At 36.0% G+C, this 26,852-nt stretch overlaps 2 protein-coding genes across 2 annotated transcripts; one reads left to right on the forward strand and one right to left on the reverse strand.

Annotated features, from left to right (window-relative positions):
* The first annotated feature begins 1,249 nt into the window (after window positions 1–1,249).
* On the forward strand, window positions 1,250–2,454 carry LOC110897285 (epidermis-specific secreted glycoprotein EP1). The gene has a single exon (XM_022144036.2). The coding sequence runs from the start codon at window positions 1,250–1,252 to the stop codon at window positions 2,192–2,194; it is 945 nt and encodes a 314-aa protein (XP_021999728.1). The 3' UTR covers window positions 2,195–2,454.
* A 20,594-nt stretch (window positions 2,455–23,048) lies between these two features.
* Window positions 23,049–24,147, reverse strand: LOC110897284 (EP1-like glycoprotein 3). The gene has a single exon (XM_022144035.2). It carries the CDS (start codon window positions 24,145–24,147, stop codon window positions 23,194–23,196), a length of 954 nt encoding a protein of 317 aa, XP_021999727.1. The 3' UTR covers window positions 23,049–23,193.
* Between the last annotated feature and the right edge of the window lie 2,705 nt (window positions 24,148–26,852).

The raw sequence follows: 26,852 nt of genomic DNA on the forward strand, positions 1-26,852 counted from the left end.
GAAACTGTTATGTTAGATTGTAACCCAACGAAGTGTTTATTTTAGAACTGGGGATGAAGTTAACTAAGGATGAAGGCGGTATACTGGTGGATGCTATGGGGTATAGAAGACTTGTTGGATGTCTTCGTTATATGTTGCATACGATACTCGATTTATCTTATTTTGTTGGAATTGTGAAGTATGTAGGGCATATATGGTGATACACCAATTACATGATCTTCTAATAAACAAAAGATGGTGGGCTTATCATCTTGTGAAACCAAGTTCAAGGCTACCACGACTGCGCTTGTTAAGCCATTTGGTTAAGAGGTCTTTAAAGTGAAATCACGGGATGAAAAGTGCGACGAGTGGTTATATGAGTTGATAGTAAATCCAGTGTAGTACTTATGAAAAATCTGATTTTCATGGTCGAAGCAAGCATATTGACATGAGATACTTTTTCATTCGAAAATGTGTCAAGAAGGGGCATGTTTTATTTTTATTTTTTATTCTCTTAATATATAATAAAAAAACTAGAAATTACATCGAGATAGAAGATAAACAGGGTTTGATCTAGTACATTTGTGGAGATGAGCAATGCCAAGATACAATGACTAAGCCACTCGTGAGAATCATGTATACAAAAATGTGAGACCTACATGGTGTTGAAGACCTCCGGATTTCAAGTCTAAAATTAGTAGTGATTGTTGGCCGATACCGGCTAATGCCCTGGCTTGAACTCACGGGCTGCGATGATGGGCCGGTTCCGAGCACATGCATATTGGTCTCAAGTAATCAATTAATTAAACCAATTTGAGATAAACCAAATGAGTTGTATGTGATTTATAATAGCTAATTAGATTATTATTAGATAATTATGGGGTTTTATTTATTATCTAATTAGGAGTTTGAGTTAAATCTTTAGTTAAACCTAGTCACAACCTAATCAAAGTTTTGATTTTGGTCATGAGAGTTAAATTAGTTTTAAGCTTTTTTTCTGGATCAATAATACTAGAGACCTATTTCCTAAACTATGTGTTACTCGTTTTAAGTTTATCTATTACAGAATTGAAAACACTAGTTTGGATGATGAAGACTTTAACAGATTTCTAAGGTTGATACCACAAGAGATCCGAACACAGTTTTGTCCATTCAATATCAGGATACTTTAATTTACAATAGTAAACGACCGCCTACATTTTTTGGAATACTATAAATACAAGGCTGCATATGCATTCATCTTCAATTCTTTCTATTCTATTCATCAGCCATGAATACACCATTAATTTCTAGTTTTCTCCTTGCTCTCTTTCTCATCTCATCTTGCTACTCAGTCACTGCCCAGCCCTTCGACTACCCTACCGCAAAACTTTCCACTACATGGACCAACAAAAAGTCCGCACCCCACTCCGTAACCTTCACAGACGGCTCAACGGTCCGAGCCATCCTCCTTAGAGGATCATTCGGATTTAAGTTTGCCTGTGGGTTCTACTGCAACGGGACCTGCGACACTTACCTCTTCGCAGTCTTCATAGTCCAAACCAACAGCGGGTCGGGTATTGTTGGACCGGCTATCGCGTTCCCTCAAGTTGTTTGGTCAGCAAACCGAAACCATCCTGTTAAACTCGGTGCAAAACTAAACCTTAACAAAGCCGGAGATTTAGTGCTCCGTGATGCCGATGGTAGCCTTGTTTGGTCTACCAACACAGCTGGAAAACAAGTTACTGGCATGCAAATAACCGATACTGGAAACCTAGTATTGGTTGATGCTCGTAAGAAGATTGTTTGGCAATCTTTTGATCACCCGACAGACAGTTTGGTACCTGGGCAAAAACTGTTTGAAGGACAGAAGCTGGTTGCTAGTGTTTCTTCAACAAATTGGAGGAAAGGTTTGTATTCTGTTGAGGTTACTAATAAGGGTTTGTTTGGTTATCTTGAAACAAAACAACGTCGAGTTTATTACAAGTATGTGGTCAATGGGCCTGATAGAAGTAAACAAAGAAGTTATGTTAGGTTCCTCAATGGAAGTTTGGCTTTGTTCATTCATTCAGCCGAGCCGAGTCGTCCGGATGGTGTGATTCGGGTGCCGCTAGCATCATCGGCTCAGTATATGAAACTAATGCCCGATGGGCATTTGAAAGTGTTGGAATGGAGTTGGCAGTCTGGGTGGCGGGTGGTGGCTGATTTGTTTGGAGTTCGTCGCCGGAGTATGTAACGGATATTGTATGGGATGGTTTGGAGACTACTACTTCAAGACATCATTGTTGCTTTTGTGTGTAATAAGACTATCCGCATCAGTGAAAGGCTATCCTTTTTACAAACAGCCTAATCAGCATGCCATATCAGCTTTTCACTTATTCTTCCCACAAACACTTTTTACCCACAACAATAACATATATATCCTTCCCACAAACAACCTTATAAAAAAAAGAAAGGACCCACCATTAGCCCATTCTTCACCATTCTTCCCCAAGAATTGTGAAGAATGTACACCCTCCATGTCATCCTCTACAACACCCACTAATCCATCCCTCTCACAAATACCCTCCACATAGGAATGAACACCCTCCATGCCACCTACAAACATCCTTGATGTGGATAGTCTAAAGGAATGATAGTTGATCACCGTACGTGTTAATTTGTTGTATACTTTGTCAAGTGTTAAGTCTGAATAAGTTAAATAAACACAGTAATTTGTTGTAATACATTTGGTGGCACTACTACATGAATGATTAAAAGATGTAATTGTATGTTCAAAAGATACGGTGTCTTTCTCAAAATCACATCTTATATTTGTTTTGAAAGAAAAGCATGAGGGGCAAAACATACGGTTCTAGAAGTGAATCTCTTGATATAATAGTCATAAATAAAATGTTAAAAATTAAAAATAAGTGTTAAATAAATACTAGTATTGATTAATAAAATAAAAGTTAATAATAACAATAATAATAAATAAGTAAATACTAACCATATATCTATGATTGATTTTTTCTCTATTAATGATATAGAATAAGGTAATATAAAAAAGTTTTCATATATAGTGTTAGTAATAATAAATAAATAAATTTCTAATAATAAACAAATTATTTTTTTATATGAATACAAATAGGTCCGTTCAAAGCGCTCACTGTTCGCTCGAAAATTGCTCGGAATATGCTTATTTGATTTGAGGCTCGGTTGTAAACGTGGTGCTCAGCTCGGTTCGGTTCATGGAAGTATGAAGACATTGGTTCGGGAATTGAGGATTTTGTTGTGTATTGTGATGCCTCGCATACAGGCATGAGTTGTGTGCTTAAGAAGAGAGGCAATCATATGCATCACGACAATTAAAAATGCACGAAAGGATTTACACCATCCACAACTTGGAGTTGGGTGTCGTTGTATTTGCACTAAGTTGTGGAGACATTACTTATAAGGCACGAAGTGTATTATTTTCATTGACCATAAAAGTCTCCAGCATCTGTTTAACCAGAAAGATCTGAATATGTGACAACGCCGCTAGATGGAGACTCTAAATGATTATGATTGCGAGACTCGCTATCATCCCGGCAAGGCAAATGTGGTTGCCGATGCACTAAGTCGCAAGGAAAGGGTTAAGCCGATCTGGGTTAACGCCAAGAGTATTGAACTCAAGAATATCTTAAATGAGAAACTATTGGATGCGCAAAAGCAAGCCTTATTAGAGGCTAATATTTCTAATGATGGTTTAGGTGGAACTGTTTGTCAGTTATCACCAGGAAAAGATGGAATCCTTAGATTGAATGATCGAATCTTGGTTCAAATCTTTGGAGGACTTAGAGATCTAATCCTCCAGGAAGCGCATAATTCTAAATATTTTGTTCATCCTGGAGGTGGCAAAATGTATCAAGATCTGAGAAAAGATGGAATCTTTAGATTGAATGATCGAATCTAGGTTCAAATCTTTGGAGGACTTAGAGATCTAATCCTCCAGGAAGCGCATAATTCTAAATATTTCTAAATCTATAGCCACCTACGTAGCTAAGTGTCTAACGTGTTCACAAGTTAAAGCTAAACATCAAAAACCGTCAGGACTTCTACAACAGCTTGAGATTCTCACGTGGAAATGCGAAATGGGAAATGGTAACTAGGGATTTAATTACCAAGTTACCCAAAACCAAACGTGGCGATGACGCGATTTGGGCCATCGTGGATAGGTTGACGAAGTCAGCCCACTTTTTGCCAATCAAGGAGAAGAATAGCTCTGACAAATTGGCTAAATTGGCTAAATTGTATGTGGACTAGATTGTGTCCCTGCATGGCGTGCAAGTATCTATTGTATTTGATAGAGATACTAGATATATATATCTCACTTTTGGAAGAGTTTCCAGCAATCCTTAGGCACAAGATTAAACTTCAGTACAACTTACCATCCTCTGACTAATGGACAGAGTGAGCGTACTATTCAAACTTTGGAAGACATGCTTAGGGCATGTGTGATTGACTTGGGTGGTAGTTGGGATGACCACCTCCCCCTAATAGAATTCTCCCTAATAGAATTCTCCTACAACCGGCGCTTCACAATTCCAACAAAGTAAGATAAATCGAGTATCGTATGCAATATATAACGAAGACATCCAACAAGTCTTCTTTACCCCGTAGCATCCACTAGTATACCCCCTTCATCTGTAGTTAACTTCATCCCCAGTTCTAAAATAACAGTTTTGATTATATTCTTCTTGGTATATGCTTTTTGTTTAATTGAAATACCAAATTCTTCATGCGCAACCACAATGCCAAGATAATAAGATAACATCCCGGAATTTCTAATTGTTCGAGCAAGCCAGAGGGACGTTATCTTAGTAATTGTTATATGCTTTCTGAGTCACACCCTGATAAATCAGAGCTGGTCGTGATCTGACTGGTATCTTCATTGCACAGCGGAAGCTAATTAAGCTAAGACTTCTAGAAAGCAAACGCCCACTAAGTACTCGAATCCACATGGTTTTCCTATTCCAACCGTGCCATAATTTTGAAATGCAGCCTGAGAAAGAAACATGCGAAAAATCAACATAAAGTTGAGTGAGTTCATAGTTTGTTTGTAAAATATTTGAAATAAATCTTTTTGAATAACCGGTTTTTAAAATATCGTTGAGAAAACGAACTTAAAATCATTTTCTTTAGCATGTTATATGAAACTTTGTATTCGTGGAACTTTGTATGTGTAACGCATTATGTTCGTAAAACCTTGTAATTGTAAACTTTTTTGTTTGTAGAATTTGTGTAACCGTCAACGTCCACCCTGACAATGACAACATGTATGCATGAACCTTTGAGTTGTATTTGTATAGACATGGTATGTAATTGTAAATGTAAGTTGTAAAATGTAAGTTGAGAGTTGCAAATGTAAGGAATTTGAGATCGCTAATGTTTAGCTACGACATTAACATGTGTGACGACTGATATGGCTGTCGTGGGCCACTCAAAAATAATAACCTAACTTTACCAATAGACAGGGTAAGTCGGGTGTCGAATCCACGAGGAGCATGTGGTTAGTATTACACGTTTTGTTTGTAAATTTTATCAAACTAACTAATGATTATAAAACTGATATGGAATTAAAAACACATGAAACAAGTTGCAATTAAGAAAAAGATTGAGTTGTAATAAACAATGATGAGAAAAGGTGATCACTCCGTGATTCAGATTCTATAATTACTAATAACCTAGTTCTGATTTTATTGGATGCTATTGATTGAATAGTAAATCTGTCACATCTACCAATTACCTATGTAGTTCAAAATCTTAATAATAATTGATCAGATAAATATTAAAACAAGCATACATAGAAATCATTCAATCAACAAAAGCATAATTGGATTCAAAACGTAATTATAACTCTGACTGTCACTTAGGATTTGTCTGTCACACAAATTATATAATCACGCAAATAGTCGGCTGTCACCCGACTACAAATCCAAATCTCAATACAAAACAACAACTAGAATTAAAAGCGTCTCATAAGAATCGTTCACCCGAGGTGTCCACGAGAGATTTAGCCACTCATGATACTCGTACAACCTTCAAAGGCTTGAATAATAATTAAAAACATCATCTTATTGTATATAAATAATAATGACGAAAATAATATATCAAACTTCAATGTTGCCGTCGACGTGTGTATCGATATTGATGATGCAATTGTGTGTTGATGTACAAAGAATGCAATTAATGCCTCCCTGACCCTCGTACACGTGATCCTACTTTTGTGTCTAAAGTCCACCAGCAGCCCAATCAGTGCGGCCCAATAATCTGCTTGAATATCATAAAAAATGGCGCCTCCAATCCACAAGCCCACATGTGATGATATATTGTTGATGTCTCTTGTTCACGTGATTTGTGCCAAAAAGTCTTCCACCCCAAGAAGTCCAATCATGATGTTTTTTTCTTTGTTTTAATCGGCCCCCAAGGTATTGTCTCGGCTGTGTGTGTGGGGCGAAGAGATGTTGATTCTAATATTTTTGTGTCGATGAATTATATAATCCCCAAAGTCACTTGCTTGTTGACTCCTTTTTCCTTATTAATCGGCCCACTCCAATTCAAGCCCACTTTCACGTCAATGATAATGATGATGTTGCTGTTGACTTGTGTAGCCCAATAAATTCCTTCTCTAGCATGCGAAGTTCACGTCATGTCTGAATTAAGGTTTGCAAAGCCCAATTAATACCCCAAAGTAACAATGTGCTGCTGATTTCTCCACCGTAACTTACGGCTTGAGTCCGTAGGTTACGCTGTGAACATTCTGTGAACTTTTGGCCATTTTGAATTCTACTTTCCATTAATTACATACAACTCCCTAGACCTCAACATTTTTCGTTTCTTGCACGTTTAAGCTATGTCTTGGACCCGAACATCTACCAAATGCTATGATTTCTCTCGCCAAGCATCCTAGCTTCTTCCTCTTCACTTCTAAGCACTTTAACTTCTCCGTATTACGCGTTAAACCTGAAAACCATAAAAACCCGTAGCTATTATATTCGAGACACGTAATCACTTAAAACACAATAATTCACACAAAATACGCAGGTTAACACTCGGGTTTCACACCTTCCATCACATCTCCACACTTAACATTGATTGTCCTCAACCAACCATTACAAACATTACTCAGCTTATTGACAATTCACCATCAAATCCCTTACCGAATCAACAATTTAAGGTCCCAAGTCATACCCATCCCATAGACTGACACAATCGAGATTGACAATCTGACAAGTGAGTGATACGCATTTAACACAATTTAAGACTTACCTAAGCAAAACTAACATGCTTATGATACTACACACATGCCACACGTCCCTCACAATAATCACTCCTCTCAGTTTTATCAAAACTAACGTGTAATGTGCTAGTGTATATTTCACTTAAAACCAAATATGCTACTTTGCAATCATAAGCTTGTATAGCAATCATACCTCCACTGTATCAAATAATGTAACACATATCAAAAGGACTTTTCGGGTTTTGGGTTAAGGGTAAAGGTAAGGATGTATTTTTGGATTTTTATGTTTATATGGCGAACACAAACGAACATACCAAACCACGACAACTTATTCACAATAAAACTAACACGAACATAATAATAATTTTTTTTCTTTTTCTTTTTTTTCTTTCTTTTCTCTTTTTTGTTTTTCTTTCTTTCTTTTTTTTTTCAACGAATACCTAACACATAATTGTCATTTATGGTTGGTAATCAAATGGATCAAACAAGGTGTGACAAACGAAAGGTATAAGGCTCAACATAGTTTACTAGGGTAAGATGGATAAACAATCAACATATGAAACAATGAAGGGATCCTAATGCCTTTATCATCTATGTGTATACGCTAAACCACAGTCTTAGCATGTATCAAACCACACAAGTTCTAACACAAAGCAACATATGGCCCACTATAAGCAAATGAACATTTATTGTAATTCAACTAACAATCTAGTAGGCTCAAATATCTCACCGAATAGAAGGAATATGGGTTACCGACATGTAGCAAGTGTAATTCCTAAAGCATGTTACCCCTTGTTAGGCATCTCTTCTCAACTATTCTCTAAAAACATGTTAAAAATACTCTCATGAAACTTAAAGAGACAACCATGACTAGGGATCTAAGTTTGTTTAATATCAGCAAGGAAACCATTAGCGATTGAAAATGTTGGTTTTCATGTAGTTCAAGGATACTTGAGAAACAAAAATTTTCAAAATTTTTCAATTTTTTCACAATTTCAACCATTCAAGCATTTAAGATCAACAATTATACCAACCCTCTCTCGAGTTACCGCATCCCCACACTTGGGATTCATTGTCCCTAATGTATGGTGCACTTTATAATCTAGACTCAAGAGATACCACCCGCAAACCATGAACGGCTAACAACCTACTCGACGCGACAAATAACACCATTCCCAACACAAAGACTCAAACCACCAAATATACGAAAAGAAATGCAATAATAAAAATGGAACAGACTCCCCTGGTTTAAAGCATAGAAGCCTCATGCATCATGTTCCACCACGACCGTATAGCATTTCATTTGCGGCCGTGTCCAACAAGTACTCGGGTCAATCTCTATAATTAGTGTGCAAATCATCCCCGTCCAAATGGAGATTGAGTACGGACAGTTCTGACTGAACTCTAATCCATGCATTGTCCGCAATTGCAACTAGAACGTACGAGGACTTCATCAAACATCCCCACACTTGGACCATTGCATCCGTAGAGATTAATAACCTGGTAACCTACAAAAATACTCACGCAAAACAAAAAAAAAAATATACACTACTCTACATCCTCGGGCTGCCTCCCGAGAGTGCTAAGTTTATAGGTCTTCGGCCAGACCATACCTGAAATGCTCAAGGTGGTTTAAATGCCATCTCACGTGCAAAGACCACTCGTGCTGGTGGATGGTTAGTATCCCACTGCCATCCTTCATTCCATATGGCATCCAAATGATCCGGGTTATCGAAATTTATCGACTGTGAGAATTCATCCTTAATTTTCCTTGCGGGCTTCTTCTTTTCCTTCAACTGTGAGAACTCACCCATATTCACCTCAAGTGGTCTCTTCTTGGATTTGGTTGCATCCTTTGGTGACTCCTTTTCTAACTTGAATGATCTCTTTTTATTTCTCATCTTGAGCCACCACGGTGATTTGACCACTTTATCCTTCACAACCTTTTCATCTTTCGACCTGTCAATCATAGCAACACTCCCTTTTGGGCCATCCTCATTAATTGAGGATGACACTTATTAGCAATATTAGAATAAGAACAAGTGCAAGACATAAAAGTTAAGGAAAACTTACGTGACCCGAAGACCATATTCACAGTATTAGCATTGCAATCAATGGTAGCCTTCGCGGTTTTCAAGAATGGTCGGCCTAAGATGACCGGCGGTTGTCCTTCAACATTGGACGACGTGTGGTCCACAACTAGGAAATCTTCGGGGTAATAGCAATCTCCTACTCTTATAGCAATTCCTCTCAACATCCCCCTAGATGGTTTCCTTGACCCGTCTGCAAGCACAACCGTGATCTCCACCTTTTCAAGCTCACCAAAATCGTATTCATCAAACACTCGACTCGCCACTATGCTTATGCTTGCCCAATGATCCACCAATGCCCTCTCAGTCTTGAACTCACCCAACTAGACTGGGATCATAGGCACATTCTCCTCTTCATCTTCAACACTTGCAACCAAACAGATTGCACCAATGGTCATATTTAAACGGACGGGTGAATCATTATCATCAACTATTACCCGTACAGGAGTTACTGCCTCTACATCTAATTCTTCAATACAAACCTAATCTTGGGATCCGCGATTAACTCAGATATTTGAGATTGTGAGTCCACTTGATTGTTGCTTCCTAACCTCTCAGACTCTCTTTTATCCCGCTCACTGCATAGTGCATTTATTAATTCACCTTGCTTGACTACATCTTCATAAATCTAATATATCCTATCAGAACTTGGGTTCACCTCCTTCATTGCATCATGGATGGCGTTGAGTGCATCCAATAACCTATTCCTATCACTGGGGATGTCTTGGGCGTAAACTGATGAGTCATATTCAATAAAATGACCAATGCCTCCATAACCATAGTCCTCAAAATATTCTGATTTTCCAATAAAACCCCAATCTGGCTTGCACCGGTAACCATCATCCATCTCATAATCATTGTACTCCTAATTTGGATCATGATAGTAGTCCATATCATCGATCTCTTCTTGATATCTATCTTGATAAGAATAACCCTAGTAACCAGCATCTTCTTGTCTTTGCATACGTTGGGACCATACCAACTCATCAAATTCAACCTTACTCTCGAACATTGGGCATTCATATACCCAGTGTGATAGCCACACCTTGTGCATGAAGTATATTCTTTATATTCCCAGCTCATATTTCCTGCACAAGTAGTAAACGAAAAGCAGTACCGAACAAAAAGAAAAAAAGACAAAAGTGAAAGAACAAAAAAACTAACCAGAAAAGGCAAATACTTTTTGAATTTTAGAGTTTTTATGTAAAACGAAAGTGAACAAACAAAACTAAACTAAACTAAGCGCACTAGCTCCCCGGCAACGGGGCCATTTTGATGTGGCTGTCGTGGGCCACTCAAAAATAATAACCTAACTTTACCTATAGACAGGGTAAGTCGGGTGTCGAATCCACGAGGAGCATGTGGTTAGTATTACACATTTTGTTTGTAAATTTTACTAAACTAACTGATGATTATAAAACTGATATGGAATTAAAAACACATGAAACAAGTTGCAATTAAGAAAAAGATTGAGTTGTAATAAAGAATGATGAGAAACGGTGATTACTCCGGGATTCAGATTCTATAATTACTAATAACCTAATTCTGATTTTATTGGATGCTATTGATTGAATAGTAAATCTGTCACATCTACCAATTACCTATGCAGTTCAAAATCTTAATATTAATTGATCAGATAAATATTAAAACAAGCATACATAGGAATCATTTAATCAATAAAAGCATAATTGGATTCAAAACGTAATTATAACTCTGAATGTCACCCAGTATTTGTCTGTCACACAAATTATATAATCACGCAAATAGTCGGCTGTCACCCGACTACAAATCCAAATCTCAATACAAAACAGAATCTAGAATTAAAAGTGTCTCACAAGAATCATTCACCCGAAGTTTCCACGTTTTAGCCGCTCATGATACTCGTACAATCTTCAAAGGCTTGAATAATAATTAAAAACATCATCTTATTATATATAAATAATGATGACGAAATTAATATATCAAACTTCAATGTTGCCGTCGATGTGTGTATCGATATTGATGATGCAATTGTGTGTTGATGTACAAAGAATGCAATTAATGACTCCCTAACCCTCGTACATGTGATCCCTCTTTTGTGTCTAAAGTCCACCAGCAGCCCAATCAGTGCGGCCCAATAATCTGCTTGAATACCATAAAAAATGGCGCCTCCAATCCACAAGCCCACATGTGATGATATATTGTTGATGTCTCTTGTTCACGTGACTTGTGCCAAAAAGTCTTCCACCCCAAGAAGTCCAATCATGATGTGTTTTCTTTGTTTTAATAGGCCCCCAAGGTATTATCTCGGCTATGTGCGTGGGGCTAAGAGATGTTGCTTCTAATATTTTTGTGTCGATGAATTATATAATCCCCAAAGTCACATGCTTGTTGACTCCTTTTCCTTATTAATCGGCCTACTCCAAATAAAGCCCACTTTCACGTCAGTGATAATGATGATGTTGTTGTTGACTTGTGTAGCCCAATAAATTCCTTCTCTAGCATGCCAAGTTCACGTCATGTCTAAATTAAGGTTTGCAAAGCCCAATTAATACCCCAAAATAACAATGTGCTGCTGATTTCTCCACCATAACTTACGGCTTTAGTCCGTAGGTTACGCTGTGAACATTCTGTGAACTTTTGGCCATTTTGAATTCTACTTTCCATTAATTACATACAACTCCCTAGACTTCAACATTTTTCATTTCTTGCACGTTTAAGCTATGTCTTGGACCCGAACATCTACCGAATGCTATGATTTCTCTCGCCAAGCATCCTAGCTTCTTCCTCTTCACTTCTAAGCACTTTAACTTCTCCGTATTACGTGTTAAACCTGAAAAACCATAAAAACCCGTAGTTATCATATTCGAGATGTGTAATCACTTAAAACACAATAATACACAAAAATACGCATGTTAACACTCGGGTTTCACCCCTTCCATCAATGACATAGGAAGCATCTAAACCATATGAATTTTTCCATCGATTCATGACTGGAGACCGAAAAGCACTCTTAGGTAAAATGAGGCCAAGAGTGAGGCTGCCTGAAACCCATTATATCTAACCTTTCACTCCCCGGTCTAGGTATATAGTTGATTAATGGTGCTTAAGTCTCACCCTATTCGTAACATGATCTATGCATCATTCCTAAGTTTTTTTCCACATACCATGGTACATGTATTTTCCCCAAAGTATAGAAAACTAGAAAACGTTTGTATGCACGTTACAAAAATACGCTTGTTTGAAAACTGGTATAGTTAACATAAACTTTTCGTTAACCATTTGTGTTTATTGAAATTCACAACCATTCATGATAGTTAAAACTTGTTTGTAACATGGTTTAGAAATATGTAATTTATGTTTATCGAAAACCTTGTATGCTTTGCAAAACTTTCATGTCTTTCCACCCCGAAAACATTTATAAAAATGTAAAACTGTAAAAAAGGTGGGGTTATGAACTCACTTTGATTTCCTTGTGCAAAGCTAGCTAAATACGACTCCATGATGTCGTTTCCAGGACGTGACTCGCTAGCATGCATTCTATAATATCCCTAACACAGAATATCTTATAAGTTTCTAAATAAAAGCGCTAACTAAACTGCGTGTCACCGAGCTCTACCGAATCATTAACCGAACGACTCGACAGTAAGTTGTTAACTTAATGGAAACGATAAAGATATATTTGTTAAGTTTCGTTTAATGTCGTTTATAATTAATAAGCCTTCGAAAGACTTAGTTTTCAAGAGATTTAAAATATATAAATATTTATATAAGAATATAAGAATATAAGAATATATAAATATATAAATATATCGATATAATCGCGTTAGTCGTCTCGAGAAATCGTATGTGTATGTAATGAATATTTTTATGAAATTATTATATTGTAAACTTGTATCATGTCTCGCGTCGAAGAGGTTTGTCAAAATATATTTATATATCGTTTAGGCGTTGGAAATAAATATTAAAGTTATATTTATTTAAGGGGAATTGGCTTGTAATGATCCCAACTAGAGGTCATTGACCGTTGACAGTCCCACCTTTAAATATTCCCCCTATCGATCCCACCTTTCACCTAGTTTTCCTAGGCTGGTCCCAACTAGAGGTCATTGACCGTCATTCTTATAGTTTTAATTATTTACGTGAAAACGAGTTCGAACCGAACAAATTGACAAATTATTAGCTAAAATTTACTTGGATTTACTTACTATATTGTCTTTATAAATTGAGTATACATATACATTGTTGCATAATTGTTAAATTTTGAAAAATAAAGACAACTTGTGTTGTCGGGTGTCCAAAAACAGAGGAAACTCTGCCCGTTTTTTTTGGAAAAATCCGAAAACAAAATGTGTTTTATTGTAAAACGACAACTAATGACATCAAGCGATTTTTATAGAAAAAATACAAATGTATATTATTTTCAATAAACTTTATAACCTACGAAGACGTCGATGGCGCGAACTCTTTTACAAAATCAATATAATTATTTATATTGTTTCAAACGCCGATAACCTGAATTCGTTTATACAAATACAAATAACATTAATTCTTTTTATAAAAATAAATATAGTTTATATATTTATTTCGAATATCATATCAGACAACACGAATTCGCTTTATAAAAATAAATATAGTTTATATATTTATTTCAAATATCAAACCAAACGACGGTTCTTTTTATGAAAATGAAAATAACTATTATATTTATTTTAAACGACCTCAACACGAAAACTTTATTAAATAAATATAGCTTTTTATATTTATTTCAAACGCCTGAATGACATATACATATATTTTGATAATTATCCTATGAGACGCGATATATAATACGAGTTCGTTATATATTATTCTCATATAAAATTCTTTGCATACATGTACGACTTCTCGGGATGACTAACGCGATTATATCGATATATTTATATATTGTTATATAAATATTTATATATTCTAAATCACTTAGAAGCTAAGTCTTTCCAATACTTACTAATTATTGACGATATTAAACGAAACTTAACAAATATATCTTTATCGTTTCCATTAAGTTAACAACTTACCGTCAAATCGTTCGGTTAACGATTCTGTAGAGCTTGGTGACATGTAGTTTAGTTACCATATTTATTTAGAAACTTATAAAATATTCCGTGTTAGGGATATTATAGAATGTATGCTAGCGAATCATGTCTTGGAAACCACATCACAAAGTCATATTAAACTAGCTTTGCACAAGGATATCTAGGTGAGTTCATAACCACACCTTTTTATGGTTTTACATTTTTATAAATGTTTTCGGAGGTGGAAAGACATGCACACTTATGAAAAGCATACAAGGATTTCATTAAACATAAATTACGTATTTCTAAACCGTCTTACAAACAAGTTTTAACTATCACAAATGGTTGTGAATTCCAATAAACACAAATGGTTTACGAAAGGTTTATGTTAACTATACTAGTTTTTCAAACAAGCGTATTTTCAAAACGTGTATACAAACGTTTCTAGTTTTCTAAACTTCAGGAAAATACACGTACTATGGTATGTTGGAACAAAACTTAGGAATGATGCATATATTGTTGGAGATTTAGTGAAATGAGTTTTTCACTAAATATTTTGGACATCAATAATATTTATATATGTGTTGTATAAATTATCATTTATGGTTTTGTGTTTAAACCATGTCCAAATAGAGCTAAGATAATGAGATATCGAAGCTTGAAGTTGTATGTTTGGAACAAACAAAGATGAGAAAAATGGATTGAGATTTGTCACCTTGTCCCACATAGGTCGGATGACAAAACTTAAAGTGGTATATAAGGAGGAGCACTCCTTGTAAATTGTTCCCTTAAAGGCAAACACTAGTGGGGATCCAAAGGGTGAATCGCACCCGCGCATATGCGTGTGTGATGTGGGCTATAGGCTCAAAATGGTGCACTTTGAACTTCACACACCGCCTTTGTATTTTTGCCCATGAGCGCGTGGTCAGATACAGGACGGGTCCGCTTATGGCACACCCTTGGATGGCCTAGGCAGTTGCCATGGCATGCCGCATGTCGATGTGGCGCGAGCTCCTTAGGTGCATGGCGCACATCATTGGCTAGGGCAGAGAATGCAGGTGGCACACGAATATGGATGGCGCATGACCGGGTGGCGTCCTTGTATGCGTAGTGGCATCCGTGTGGCGAGCGGCTCCATATGGCATGGCGTGAGATCCTTGAAGTGTGGCGTGCGGACTGGCGGATCAGTTCTAGCATGCCCGCAGGTTTACAACAGTAATAGAGTGCCAGTTGGAAAGTAGCCTTGGAGCGGGTTCGCCTGCGCGCACGCGCGACTAGGAAAGCTGGTCAACCACTAGTGAGTTAACGTCTAAATGGTCTCAACTCGTTTAATTCTGTCATGAATGAAAATGGGCGTTTCAAGTTGACCACTTTAATCCATTTCATTGAACTTTAATATTGTCTGTTATAATTTTAAATAGGGAAATTGGTTTTTAATAAACCAACCTTTGTCCCGTTGGTAAATAATAATGTTACCTACGTAATTGGTATACAATAATCCTAACTATCAACATGTTGGTACTCAATGAACTTCCGTTAATTTTTTTTAACTGAAGTTAATTTTTAAGTTTTATTTATTACACAAAAAGTCCTTGTAGTTGTAATTTACTAGTTTTAACTATTTTATAAAACAAAAAAAACCTCAAGGGACTGCAATTTACTAGTTTTAAAATAGTTAAAACTAGTAAATTACAATTACAGGGACTGTTTGTGTAATAAATAAAACTTAAAAACTAACTTCAGTTAAAAAAAATTAACAGAAGTTCATTGAGTACCAACATGTTGATAGGTAGGATTATTGTATACCAATTACGTAAGTAAGATTATTATTTACCAACGGAACAAAGATTGGTTTATTAAAAACCAATTTTCCTTTTAAATATCTTGTTTAGTACAAGATTAATGAGAAATTAAACCCTATTCATTACAAGGTTTAATATCTTGTTTAATTGCCTAAATTATGACAATATTGATTTGGTTTTAATTACCTCTTTATGTGTATGACTTTAAAAAGAATGAGGACTCATTCTAAAAGAAAATGAGAGATATACACACAAAAAAGATGTCTTGTGTTCCATGAAATTTTAGAGAGGAGCAGTCTCTAAAATTATCCTTTTATCAACTTCATCTTTTTCTTAATTGTATGAACACCAAATTATATCCGGTGTAATTTCGGGCGTGAGAGCCATCTCCGGCAGTACAACTAGTGCTTCGGTTATTGTATCCTGGAAATAGACTGTCTGTGAGGAAGCGCAGAATCTGTTTTAAGGGCCCCGTGTCAAACACGATCCTCAACCAAAACCGTCAACGACAGTTTGTTCATTCTTGCAGCGGAGGTTCGTACAAGATGGTGTTGTTGAAGTTCTTCCAAAGACGCTGGCTTGAATCAAGATTGGTACAATTATATTGTATTTTATATTTGTTTATTTAGTTTATGTAACCGGTATTGTACTAGAAGAATTTCCCACGAATAATGAGAGTCTCGTTATTATATATTTTGTAATATATTTAAAAAAAAAAAGTGAACCTAATTCCAACATAGATCATGTTACGAATATGGTGAGACTTAAGCACCATTAATCAACTATATACCTAGACCGCGGAACAAAAGGTTAGATTTAATGGGTTTCAGGCACCCACACTCTTGGCCACTTTTTACCAAGAGTGCTTTGTGTCTCGAGTCGTAAATCAACGGAAAAATGCCTATGGTTTGGATGCTTCCTATGTCGTCACATATGTTAATAGCCTTGCAAACCATTAGCGATCTCGATTTCCTTACATTTACAGAATACATTTTTCAAGTACATTATACAATTACATACCAGGATTCTTACTACTATTACTCATATGTTTTATACAACTACAACGCATAGGATTATGCATGCATGTTGTCAATGTCAAGGTGGACACTTACGGTTACACAAATTTTACAAACACAAGAAGTTTACAACTACAAGCTTTTACGAACATAATGCATTACAAATACGAAGTTTCAGGAATACAAATGTTCCATATAACATGCTAAGGAAAATGATTGTTAGTGGTTTTCTAAACAATATTTCAAAAACCGGTTGTTCAAAATGATTTATTTCAAATCTTTTACAAACAAACTATGAACTCGCTCAACTTTATGTTGATTTTTCGCATGTTTCTTTCTCAGGTTGCATTTCAAAATTATGGCACGGTTAGATTAGGAGGACCATTGGGGATTCGAGTACTTAGTGGGTGTTCGCTTTCTAGAAGTCTTCGCATTACTTGCTTCCGCTGTGCAATGACGATACCTGTCAAGTCACGCCTGATTTATCGGGTGTGACACCCTCAGAGAATATGAGTTAGGGGTTGTTTGTTTACCTCTTAATGAGGCTCTTAATAGTTCAGACCTCTTACTGGTTCAGCATTTAATGGTTCAGACTGTTCAGCACTTAATGGTTCAGACTGTTTGTTTTACGAGCAAATGTCTGAATGGTTCAGACATTTGCCTCTCAATGATTAAGATTTATACAAAGTCTGAATGGTTAAGACCTCTAATCTGGATTGGTCAGACATTTGCCTCTGAACGGTTAAGCATTATAGATGCTCATAATGGTTCAAACCTCTTACTGTTTCAGCACTTAATGATTCAGATCTCTTACGGGTTCAGCACTTAACCATTCAGATGTTGCCAAACAGCCCCTTAGTTCATAAAAAGAATGAATGATTATGTTTTGATTAAAAAAGTAAACATTCAATTTAAACAATGACCGAGTAAAATCTAGCCCGTAATTTTTATTGAAGCGTCAGAAATTACTTGAAATCCGGTTCAAGATACTACAAAACTTGCGAACACAATGGCATATGCCTAATTCAAGTCAAACTGAAGGACCTTCAAGTACAAAATTCTAAGCATACTATAGCAATGTAGGATCATCTATATTCATTTAAAAAAAAGCGCATAGACAACATTTCAGTAACTCTGTTAACAGATCAGAAATATTTTATTACCTATGACATGATGTACTGTGGTAGAGACCAAGACATTATGTCTAAGTTAATTCTCGTTTTACTCAGGTTTCGGGTGGGTTGGGGCCGGGGTCTATAATCGAATTTGGATAAGTCAAGGTGTTGTTATTAGGCATATGACATGATGTACTTTGATTATTAATCACAAACCTCGTTAAAATCCAAGAAAGTAAGAATAATCTCCTCAATCATTATAATAAATATGTTTATTAAAAGTAGAAGATTAAAAACCCATCCATCCTTAAATCCTAAAATTAGCCAAATAACCATAAAATTTTCTATTTCATGTAAAAGAAACAAAAAAAACTTACTAAAATCGGCTGCGTCTTCAATTCTGGATTGGATTTGAGTTTTCAAATAGCTCAATTCGAATATAAAAAGTCACAAATTCACAAAAAAAAATGTAGACAAAATTGGAAAAAAAAGTGGGTAGGGTAGGGTGGGGGGGGATATTAACAGTTCACTTGTTCATAACACCATAACCATTTCCTTTGTCATATTTAGTGATGCCATAGTTGTATGTCTATTTCAAGTGTTCTATTTTTAGCATTAGAGTATATTGTCAAAGTATGTAAATCTACACACAAATTTTAAGATATCAAAAGAGTTATCCAATAATAATTTAATAGTGTTATAGCAAGTTTAGGTTTATACCTGATCTAAAGCTTTCAATTGAAGATCGAGAATAGGTGGATATTCAACTTAAGATTAACAAAACCATGAAAATCTGCATATTGTATAAATTATATGTAAGTACCGATTCAATGTATATAATCAAAGTATGACACTTTGATTATTAATCACAAACCTCGTAACAATCCAAGAAAGTAAGAATAATCTGCTCGATCATTATAATAAATATGTTTATTATAAGTAGAAGATTAAAAACCCATCCATCCTTAAATCCTAAAATTAGCCAAATAACCATAAAATTTTCTATTTTATGTAAAAGAAACAAAGAAAACTTAGCAAGATCGGCTGCGTCTTCAATTCTGGATTGGATTTGAGTTTTTAAATAGCTCAATTCGAATGGAGACAGAATTTATCACACAATCGGCGATCTTGTGGCGTTGTTTCGTCAATCAAAAGGATCAGATATTAAAAAGGTCTTTAGGGAAAGATTGTGTTGTCTCTAGAAGATCGTTTTTAGGGTTTTTAATTTGAGGAAGCAGAAAACAAAACAAAGAGAAAGTAGCGAAAAGAAAAGTATAAGCCGTATTGTAATAAGGCGGGTCAAAGTAAAATGGATCCAATCAATCGAGTAGGAAACCCATCAAAATAATAGCCTCATAGTTTGACACGTGTCCCACTACAAATTTTATTTATTATATATGAAAGATAATAATAGATAATAGATTTATTTAATTATTATTACTTAACACTATGAGAAAAATTGCAATTTGCGTCTCTGTGGTATGTCCCAAACATCAACCTGAGCCCCTAAATTAAATTTTTGGTTTTTTGAGCCCCTGACCTTATGAATTCATAACACTTTGAGTCCCTGCCGTCAGTTTGACTGTTTGAGGCAGGGGTAAAACCGTCTTTTGGCATATATTAATAACACTTTGCGTCCCTATGGTATGAGTGAAATATCAACCTAAGCCCCTAAATTCATTTTTTGCTTTTTTCTTAAGAAATCTAATAATTCAAATTAACTCTTTTATTTTTAAATAAATGCAATCTAATAATTAACTCTTTTTAAATAAATGCAATCTAATACTTAATTGTATACTATATATAACAAATTGTTAAAGCCTAAATTCTCTTTTATTTTTAAATAAATGCAATCTAATAATTAACTCTTTTTAAATAAATGCAATCTAATAATTAAATGTATACTATATATAACAAATTATTAAAGCCTAAACTGTATATTAAATGTAAACTTTTAATACATACAATACAGAGACAAAACGTCATACCAACTTCGTAGACTTGACGGAACTTACAGACTCGATAACAAAAGACCGTAACATACAATACAGAGACAAAACGTCAAAGATCCACAAGCAATTGTGGATCTTTACTGACGGGTGCACTTCGGAATGTAGCAGATATGAATGAATATAACCTCAGTGTAGGTAATTACATATCTGCCACTGGGGTTATATTCATTCATATGAATGAATATAACCCAAGTGGTAGATATGTAATTAGCGAGCTCTGGAATTTCAAGGAAAATCGAAGAGCTACACTAGGGTTATATTCATTCATATCAATCACTTCCTTATGTGCACCGCACCATCTTCTAGGAGGTTGTCAAGTGTTCTCGCCTTCGTAGTTGGTGATTTGCGTATCTTTACATCCGCAGCCATTCTGTACAACAAAACACATTCAAATGAGGAACACATTCGAATCAAACCAAAAATCAATATGAGGGACACATCAATCCGAAACTGATCTGATCAGTTCTTAATATGAGGAACCCAAATCATCGAATCAAACCAAAAATCAATATGATGAACACACAAGAATCAAAACCAAAACACATTGAAAAACCACTGATCGGATCAGTTCTTAATATGAGGAACCCAAATAATGGAATCAAACCAAAAATCAATATGATGAACATACAAGAATCAAAACCAAAACACATTGAAAACCTCTGTTTTGATACCCTAAACCCTAAACCCACAAGAATCAAAACCAAAACACATTGAAAACCTCTGTTTTGATACCCTAAACCCACAAGAATCAAAACCAAAACACATTGAAAACCTCTGTTTTGATACCCTAAACCCTAAACCCACAAGAATCAAAACCAAAACACATTCAAAACCTCTGTTTTGATGCATTTTGAACAATATACTCAGTTGATACATCAAACCCAAAATCAACCCTCTGTTTTTTTCAAAATCAACCCAAAATCATCGAATGGAACCTAAAATCAACCTTCTGTTTTTTCAAAATCAACCCAAAATCATCGAATGGAATCCAAAATCAAACCCAAAATCAAACCCAAAATCAACCCTCTGTTTTTTCAAAATCAACCCAAAATCATCGAATGGAACCCAAAATCAACCCAAAATCATCGAATGGAACCCAGAATCAACCCTCTGTTTTTTCACAATATAAACACATTCAAATCATCGAATCAAACCAAAAATCAATATGAGGATGAAGATGAACCTGATCTGTTCGATGATGAAGATGTTCGATGATGAAGATGTTCGATGAAGATGATGAAGATGATCTGTTGATCTGTTCGATGAAGATGATGATGATCTTGGGAGTTGGGAGTTGGGAGAGATATTGGGAGTTGGGAGAGCTGTTGATGATGATAATGAAACTGGTGGTCTGCTATTAAGTGTAGATATTAAGGGTGGGGGGGGGGTATTATGGACTTTTCACAACTGTCAAACGGTAAAACTGACGGAACACTGACGGCAGAGACTCAAACTGTTATGAATTCATAAGGTCAGGGGCTCAAAAAACCAAAAATTTTTAGGGGCTCAGGTTGATGTTTGGGACATACCACAGGGACACAAATTACATTTTTCTCTAACACTATATATGAAAACTTTTTTATGTTATCTTATTCAGTATTATTAAAAAAAATCAAACATATATATTTGTTAGTATTTCCTTATTTATTTATTTATTTATTTATTATTATTATTATTATTATTATTACTATTATCATCATTATTATTATCTTTTATTTATTAATCAACACTAGTATTTATTTAATACTTATTTTTTATTATTAACATTTTATTTATGACCGTTATATCAAAAGATGCCGTTCTAGAACCACATCTTTTTTCCCTAGATTTTTTTTTAAAATACTTATTAAGATGTGATTACATAAAAAGGGCATCTTTTGTCCCATACTTTTCTTTCAAAACAAATTTAAGATGTAGTTTAAAGAAAGGGAGCTTATCTTTTGGAAATACTATAACATCTTTTAATCATTTATTAAGCGAGCATATTTCGAGCAGTAAATATTTCGAGCGAGCGTCGAGCGAAGTTCGAGCAACTTGGACAACCGTGTCACCCAATTTAAATTTGCTGAGATAGATAGTGAAAATGTTTGGTCTCAAGTTTTTATGTCTTTAAAAACGTACACATTTCGTGACATAATATTTTTCTTATGAATTACAATGTTGTGGCCGACGAGCCGATGATCATATTGCACGAACAAATGCGTTGAGAGCAGGAAACGATCGACTTAAGGTAACAACATGAAACATTAAGGCGATGGGCAGTTTGTCGTTTATTGGTTTAGGGTTTAACTTTTAGATTTGATATTAATTTTTTTATTGGTGTGGTTGGGCTAGTATGTATATATATAGGTGTAAATTTGTATATAGCGGACGAAAATCTAATAGAGTGGTATATATAAAACTATAAATTTAATTTATATTCAAGTATATATGTATGTGTAATGTGTGTATATATAGGTGTATGTGTATATATATGTATAATTTATATTTGTGTATATATATGTGTATATACATGTTTATATATGTATGTGTATATGTATATATATACTAATTAAAAATAATAATTCGAGTCGAACCGAGCCGAGCGGACCTTTGCTCATGCTTGACTCGTTTACAAACCGAACCGAGCAGAGCGGCTCGTTTACAACCGAGCGTCAAATCGAACGAGCATTTTCCGAGCAATTTCCGAACGAACGTCGAGTAAGCGACGAGCGAATTGAAAGGCCCTAGCCACCAAATGTATCACAACAAATTACTGCCTTTATTTAACTTATTCAGACTTAACACTTAACAAAGTATACAACAAATTAACACGTACGGTGATTAACTATCATCCATTTATTACACACAAAAGCAACAATGATGTCTTCAAGTAGTAGTCTCCAAACCATCGCATACAATATCCGTTACATACTCCGGCGACGAACTCCAAACAAATCAGCCACCACCCGCCACCCGGTCTGCCAACTCCATTCCAACACTTTCAAATGCCCATCGGGCATTAGTTTCATATACTGAGCCGAATCCGATGATGCTAGCGGCACCCGAATCACACCATCCGGACGACTCGGCTCGGCTGAATGAATGAACAAAGCCAAACTTCCATTGAGGAACCTAACATAACTTCTTTCTTTACTTCTATCAGGCCCATTGACCACATACTTGTAATAAACTCTACGTTGTTTTGTTTCAAGATAACCAAACAAACCCTTATTAGTAACCTCAACAGAATACAAACCTTTCCTCCAATTTGTTGAAGAAACACTAGCAATCAGCTTCTGTCCTTCAAACAGTTTTTGCCCGGGTACCAAACTGTCTGTCGGGTGATCAAAAGATTGCCAAACAATCCTCTTACGAGCATCAACCAATACTAGGTTTCCAGTATCGGTTATTTGCATGCCAGTAACTTGTTTTCCAGCTGTGTTGGTAGACCAAACAAGGCTACCATCGGCATCACGGAGCACTAAATCTCCGGCTTTGTTAAGGTTTAGTTTTGCACTGAGTTTAACAGGATGGTTTCGGTTGGCTGACCAAACAACTTGAGGGAACGCGATAGACGGTCCAACAATACCCGCCCCGCTGTTGGTTTGGACTATGAAGACCGCGAAGAGGTAAGAGTCACAGGTCCCGTTACAGTAGAACCCACAGGCGAACCTCGATCCGAATGATCCTGATCTAAGTAGGATGGCTCGGACCGTTGAGCCGTCTGTGAAGGGTATGGAGTGGGATGCGGACTTTTTGTTGGTCCATGTGGTGGAAAGCTTTGCGGTAGGGTAGTCGAAGGGCTGGGCGGTGACTGAGTAGCAAGATGAGATGAGAAAGAGAGCAAGGAGAATACTAGAAATTAATGGTGTATTCATGGCTGATGAATAGAATAGAGAGAATTGAAGATGAATGCATATGCAGCTAGCCTTGTATTTATAGTATTCCAAAAAATGTAGGCGGTCGTTTACTATTGTAATTTAAAGTATCCTGATATTGAATGGACAAAACTGTGTTCGTATCTCTTGTGGTATCAACCTTAGAAATCTGTTAAAGTCTTCATCATCCAAACTAGTGTTTTAAAGTCAGCAATAGATAAACTTAAAACAAGTAACAGATAGTTTAGGAATTAGCTCTCTAGTATTATTAATCCAGAAAATAACTTAAAACTATTAACTTTCATGACCAAAATCAAACCTTTGATTAGGTTATATACATGACTAGGTTTAACTTAAGACTTAACTCAAACTCCTAATTAGATAATAAATAAAACCTCATAATTATCTAATAATAATCGAATTAGCTATCATAAATCATATACAACTCATGTGGTTTATTTCAAATTGGTTTAATTAATTTCTTACTTGAGACCTCGGAACCGGCCCATCATCGCAGCCCATGAGTTCAAGCTAGGGCATTAGCCAGACTCGAAATCAGGAGGTCTTCAACACCAAGTAGGTCTCGCATTTATGTAAACTTGATTCTCACGAGTGCCTTAGTCATTGCATCCGGGCGTTGCTCATCTCCACAAATGTACTAGATCAAAACATGCCCCTTCTCGACACATTCTCGGATGGAATAGTATCTCGTGTCAATATGCTTGCTTCGACCATGAAATACTGGATTCTTCATTAGTGCTACTCTAAAACACGATGATATAGAGGAACTTTTGTGTATTTTATTTCTGTATATTGCAAGAGCTTTACAATCCATTCCAATATAAACGATCAGAAAGGTGGAAAATATGGAAATGGATATGCATGGTAATACTAAAGAATAGGAGATAATTGAGGAGAATATTAGTGGAGAATATTTTATTTCCAATACTCCCCCTCATGTTGGAGCATGTAAGTCTCAAGTGCCCAACTTGTCAAGAAGGAATCTGAGTTGTTGAGTCCCCAATCCTTTTGTGAGAAGGTCTGCTATCTGCATTGTAGTATCTATGTGATGTGGTTGGATTTCTTTAGAATCAACATGTTCCCGAACGAAATAACAATTCATTTCCACGTGTTTAGTTTGTTCATGAAAAACTGCGTTATTAGCTATGTGACGAGCGGCCTGGTTTTCACAAAACAATGGGGTTGGTCCCGGTAAAGTTATATCAAGTTCCGTTAAGAGCCATCGTGTCGCAACCCCCGCCCCCTTATCTGTCCCAGGAACGGGCGGCCGCGAACCCAGTTTTGGTGGTATCGATGTTTATCAATTTGGCTTCGGAATTTACATCAGGACCGTAGTTAGGAAATATTTTATCAGAGTAAATACCACACTTTTATAATATTAAACATTTTGGGATCAAACCCAAGTTTTCATTACAAACTGATTTATAAAGATAAACTCTATTTTATTTAATAAAACATCTTCTTTTATGTAGGTAACTTTTATAGCCACTTTTCCAAGCCTTCAGTGCTGTCCAGCTGGCTTCTAGTTGGCTCTCACATTTTGTTACCTGAAACGCGTTTAAAAACATTTTGTAAGTGGGAAATACTGGTGAGTGAATCCCAGTTTAATCAAGAAGAGTTTTATCAATTAACACAGTATTGAGAGCGATTACAATGTAACATCTACACAATTACTCATTCAGTACTTGCCACTCGACTGTATCTGTGGCTATGGTCATATCACACATTGACTAACCCGTTGTCCAATTGTGAATATTATCAAGTAATGTATACAAAACCCCATAATACCGGCAGCAATTGAAGAATTACAAAGACTCAATCACTGTTTAATTGCATTGTAAAACAATTAAGGTTTTGTAAAAACAGTTTAGAAAAAGGAGATTACTCACATTGCTGTCTTAAATTTCTTCTAAGAGTTTCCTGGTAATAATCTATAATTTACACAAATGCACGCGTTAGTATAATAACCATTTATATTTACATTAGTAATACCCTCCCCGAGACGGCATTCCAACGACTACGTCGGGCAGAACCACGACAGCCGTTACGGAACCCTGGATCAATCGGGCAGCGTATCTAATACGTAACCGGGGGATATGATACTTACAACGGAGCAGAACTTCGTTAATTAGGGGGATATTATACCCGAGATTATGCCTATTATGTAAATTTTTCGAGAGAGAAAGAAATATGAACGAGTTGGAATGAACGGCCGAAGGTTTCTATTTATAGTGCCTGATTTCACGTTTTACGCAGTCCGCGTAAGGGAAAGGAAAGGCCTACGCGGCCCGCGACATAGGGTCCGTAGGGCCTAGCCTTGGCAGCTCACCGATGTAGCCTCGACGCGTATCAGACACGTGGCAGCACCGGGTTAAGCCTGGTGGCTAGGTCGTCGCGCCCCACGTAAGACGTAGCCAAAGGCTAAGCGGCCCGCGAGTGCCCATAAAATTTGATTTTTATTTAATTTTTATGAAAATATAGGCGTTTGGGCTCGGTTTTCACATACGGGGTATATTTTGAGACATATTGGGACATTTTAACTATATTAGGGGTGTCGAAAAATATTTTGGAGAGTTGTTATATCCTCCCCACCTTGTTTTAGAACTCGTCCTCGAGATCTACCGGAACAGGTGCGGATATTTTCTTTGCATTTCTGATTCAAGTTCTCATGTGTATTCTGGTCT

The sequence above is a fragment of the Helianthus annuus genome, chromosome 13 (genome assembly GCF_002127325.2).
Source record: "Helianthus annuus cultivar XRQ/B chromosome 13, HanXRQr2.0-SUNRISE, whole genome shotgun sequence".
Classification (NCBI taxonomy): domain Eukaryota; kingdom Viridiplantae; phylum Streptophyta; class Magnoliopsida; order Asterales; family Asteraceae; genus Helianthus; species Helianthus annuus.